At 42.9% G+C, this 4,968-nt stretch overlaps 1 protein-coding gene across 1 annotated transcript in view; it reads right to left on the bottom strand.

Annotated features, from left to right (window-relative positions):
• LOC111150891 (GRAM domain containing 1C) overlaps positions 1-1,921 on the bottom strand; it is a 90,413-nt gene extending 88,492 nt beyond the window's left edge. The window contains exon 1 of the mRNA XM_022508574.1: positions 1,895-1,921. Coding sequence (XP_022364282.1) covers positions 1,895-1,921 — 27 coding nt within the window. The remainder of the gene's footprint in view (positions 1-1,894) is intronic.
• Positions 1,922-4,968: the final 3,047 nt, after the last annotated feature.

A 4,968-nucleotide genomic window follows, 5' to 3' on the forward strand; every position in this document is an offset into this window, starting at 1 on the left:
CCGGGTGGCTCAGTGGGTTAAGCCGCTGCCTTCGGCTCGGGTCATGATCTCGGGGTCCTGGAATTGAGTCCCGCGTCGGGCTCTCTGCTCGGCAGGGAGCCTGCTTCCCTTCCTCTCTCTCTGCCTGCCTCTCTGCCTACTTGTGATCTCTGTCTGTCAAATAAATAAATAAAATCTTTAAAAAAAATATATATATATATATAAATCAAGAACATCCATGGTTCTACATATGCAAAAACCATAATAAAAGGCCTCATCAAAAACACTCCTATCCTTGTTAGAGTTCCAGACCTTACTAACAGTGACCAAAGCCCTCATTTTATTTCTCAAAATACAGCATCGGGCTCTTGAACAAGGCATTCAATGGAACTTTCATCTTCCTACGGGGGACAGGCAGCAGGCCTCACAGACAGCCATGACGGCTCACTTACAAAAGGTCAAAAACTAAATGAAAAATAGTACATTTCAGTCATGAGCTGAACATGTGGGGTGAATTATAGTAAGGAGTCTCATTCAATTTTTTTATGTTTGCCTGCAGACACCCATTAAGCTCCTCCTTTTTCTCTTCTGTCCCTCAAATGGGGAATCTGGTAAGAAAGTGTGGTCAATCTTAGCTTTGTTGTGGGTGAGAGCGTCAAACCAAGCAAGCCCCAGTCCACACACAGGAAGGTTCATCCAGATGCCAACTTTAACCTCAATAAAAACCCGGATCTAGCTTCCTTTCCTTGCCCTTTTAAGTCATTTAGGATCTGCTTGAGAAGCCTGTCCCACCCTTCCCTTTTCATTATGTAAATATTTAATAAGAAATTACATATAAGTAATAAGCCTTTTCATACACTCACGGTATGTGTGTGGGTGGTGGTGGGGGGCGGTGTATGTGGCATCATTCTATACCAAATCAAATTCTTGGTGAGGAGGAGGAGGTTCATTCCGGCTTTATAGAGTGCCTGCAACAGAATCTTTCCTCTTTAACTTACTGATTTTATGATCTTGGCAGTCTCTCTAAATCTGTTTTCTCCACTCTACAGTTGGGGCAATAACGCTCTCTGGTCTGGACTATAAACTCATTGACAGCAGGGATCATGTCTCTGTTGCTCATCATCTTATCTGAACACCCAGTACCAGACATAGGGATGAATAAATAATTGGGTTTGTTAATATCTACCGTGCCTATTTAATAGTAACGTTGTGAGAATCGATTGAAATAGGACCTTCATTTGCTCATTCAACAAAATTATTTGAATGCCTCTACAATATTGTAAGCTGCAAAATGCATCTCGGATAAAAGGTATCGCACTGATTGCAATTCTCCAAAAGTAAAATCTATACACACAACCAATATGTAAAAGTAACGAGCACCGTGTTCAGCAGTGCAGGTGCCCCTGCAACAAAAGTAGGGTTTCACCCCGAATCTTAATCAGCAAGTTCTTCCGTGTGTCCAATAAGGCAGTAAACAAATAAAACCAGTTGAAACCAAAAGCTTGGTTGACAGCACAGTGATTTAAACTCCATTCTGGGCCCTTTATTCCAGAGCTGATTGGGGAGGCGGTTGGGAATGGACCGACGGGATGTCGGGTCAGAATCGCGACCCTGGAGCCTGAGTCAGTGGGGCCTGAGGCTGAGACATCTGGGCTAGGACTTTTCGGGGCCAAATTCCAGTTCTCCACGCCCACAGAGAAGCCGACGTTCCACCGTCGTCCAGAGGGGAAGGCTCGCAGGAAGCACAGGAAACCGTTTCCTCGGTAACAATTTTCCAAGTGACTCCAAAGAGCACCAAGGCAGGGGAAGGGAGGAATTAATGATCAGAATGTGAGGGGGCTCAAACCACTACGGTGAAGAAAACTGCCGGTCCAGCCACCGCTAGGGAAGCCGCCCCAAGCGAGGCGCCGCTTACCTGGCGGACAGTCAAAGCGCCCTCCATCGCGGCTCCCTCCGCCGCAGCGGAACCGCGCCCGCGCGCCCGCGCGGGGAGGGGGCGGCCAGGCGCGCGCCCCGCGCCCACCTCCTCCCAACCCCCCTCCCCGGCGCGCGCTCCGGACTTTGGGCCCCACGCGTCCCCGCCGCCAGACCTCCGAGGGCCACCTGAGGTCCTGGCGGCGGCGCCTTGCGCCCTCTGGCGGCAGTTGCCCTGGGCTAACTGGTAAGGATGTGATGTTAATTTGTTAGCCTGGAGTCCAATCTTTACTAGGGATCAAGATGAGCCCCCGTCCTTACCCACCTCCCAACCTCAAACTCCTGTGCACAAGTCACTGCTCATAAGCACCCCCTCACCCTCTCTTTCTCACAATACATACTCTGCTACAGTGTGCAAAGAAGTGAATCTCAGGCAGTCTTGTTCCTTCAAATAAGGGCTTGAAGTTATTGATTAAAAGCTCTTGAGTGTTGCAGATCCTGGTTCCCTCCCTCCCAAAAAACAGCTATAAAAGACATTCTAGAGCAATTGAGAAAGACTGAATATGAAATATGTATATGAAAGTGTTATGGAAGAAGTAACAATATGTGGATAAAGTTACTGATATTCATTTATGAATTATTAATACTTTATGGTTATGTTGGAGAATGTCTTTTTTTTTAAGAGTTTATTATTTGACAGACAAGAGATCATAAGTAGGCAGAGAGGCAGGCAGAGAGAGAGGAGGAAGCAGGCTCCCTGCTGAGCAGAGAGCCAGATGTGGGGCTTGACCCCAGGACACTGAGATCATGACCTGAGCCAAAGGCAGAGACTTAACCCACTGAGCCACTCAGACACCCCTTGGGAGAATGTCTTTATTACCAGAACATTCGTGCTCAGGTATTTAGGAGTGACGTATCATGTTGCCTGCAACTTGATTTCAAATGCTTCAACAAATAGAGATGCCATAGTCTGAATGTGTCCTCCCCAAATTCATACATTGGCCCATAACCCCCTTCCACCATGTGTGGACACTGTAAGAATACTGCAATTTATGAACAGGATATGGGTTCTCACCAGACACAGAATCTGCAGGTGTCTCAAGTCTGGATTTCCTAGACTCCAGAATTGTGAGAAATGTTGTTGTTTAAGCCACCTAACCTATGGTATTTTTTTTTTGTTCTAACTACCTATATAAATTAAGATGATAGATAAGGAGAAAGAGAGAGCAAAATAGCAAACTGTTAACAATTATTCAATTTATGTGGAGGGTATACCACTATTCAGTTATTCTTTTTCTATTTCTGTATGTTTGAAAATAATCATAATGTAAAGTTGAAGAGGGAGAGTCAAATCCACTTGCACAAAAAGTCAGATACTGCCTATATTTTTAAACGTATTACATGTTAAAGAATAATTACTTAATAAGATAATCAAGAAGGGATATACTCTTGTCTTTTTCCTGCAAAATTAGCACAAGTTGTGTTTTCCTTCCATGTGTGCAAGAATAGGCTGAATCAAAAATGCCTACTTTTTGAATTGAAGTCATGCCAAGAACTCTACTTTGGATTGAAAGAACTTAATATTGCCAATATTTTTTAATGGTACAAGATGAATATGATTATTATATAACGTATTTTAAAACTATTTAAACTTCTTTAAATTTTGAAAGAATTTCAAATTTACAGAAAAGTTACAAATATGTTACAATATCTTTTCTCTGAGCAATTTAAAAGTAAACTGTCAACAGTGTGCCCTATTAACTCTGAACACTTAGGTGAGTATTTCTCTCCAGCAATCATAATATGACCAACAAAATTGGGAAATTAACATTATATTACTACCTTCTAATTCTTACACCACATTAAAATTCCAGCAATTGTCCCAATAATATCCTTTGCAATAATCTAGCCCCGAATCACATGTTACCAATTGTTGCCATTTCTCCTTCAATGTGCAATATTAAATGCCCCCTGCACAGACTCCCTCTTCCTCCATCCCACCCTAATACACCTTGCCCTAGCATCATGGTCACTGCATTCTGTGTGTACACCTGTCTTATCTTGCTCAGATTTCAAAACCCCTCACAGTGCCATCCCACTAAATGGTTTAAAGTATTTGTAAAGGGGGAAAAAATGAAAATAATCTAATAAAGATCCTGAGGTCGGGCTCAATGAATCTAGATTTTAGACCCAATTTTAAAAGGATGACATAGTTTTTATTTTTTTAAGATTTTATTATTTATTTGACAGAGAGAGCATAAACAGGGGGAGTGGCAGGGAGAGGGAGAAGCAGGCTCCCTGCTGAGCTTAGAGCCTGCCATGAGGCTTGATCCCATAACCCTGGGATCATGACCTGAGCCAAAGGGCAGACACTTACTCAACTGAGCCACCCAGGCACCCAAGGATGACATTGTTTTTAAATAGGGATTTCGAAGCTGAGGAGATAAAGAGGAAACACCAAAGACTCTGAGAAGAAATAGCCAGTGAGGTAAAAGACCTCACCCTGATGCCAAATAAAATATTTCAAAGAGGATGAAAAAAATCAGAGATGTCAGATATTGCTAACAGGTCAAGCAGGATGAGAACTGAGAATAGCTCTGTATCGCTCTGTATTTAGCAGTCTGGAGATCATTAGTGACCTTAACAAGAACAAAAAGTAGAAAGCAGACACAAGAGAAAAGGGAAGGGAGTAGAAGGCAGTATAAACAACTACTTGGAAGAGTCTTGCTCTAAATGAGGCAGTGAAATCAGGTGGTAGCAGAGGGTAGACTTAGGGTCAAAGGACGATTTGTTTCTTGCTTTGTTTTCAAATTTTTATGTTTTTTTCCTAAGATGGGAACAATAGCAGCATATTTGAATACTCATGGGAATGATCCAACAGAGAGGAAAAATTTCTGATGCTGGAGAGATAGAAAGAGCTGCTGGAGTGAAGACCTTGAATGGTTTAAGAGATAGAATCTAGTATGCTAATGGATGGGCTGGCCTAGAATAGGAATGTGGGACTGGTCGTCCTTCCTATCACTAAAGAATATAAGGGCACAAGTGCAGACAAGTGAATAAATGTGATGAGTTGAG

The sequence above is a fragment of the Enhydra lutris genome, unplaced genomic scaffold (genome assembly GCF_002288905.1).
Source record: "Enhydra lutris kenyoni isolate GAN:26980312 unplaced genomic scaffold, ASM228890v2 scaffoldscaffold2, whole genome shotgun sequence".
NCBI classification, from domain to species: Eukaryota; Metazoa; Chordata; class Mammalia; order Carnivora; family Mustelidae; genus Enhydra; species Enhydra lutris.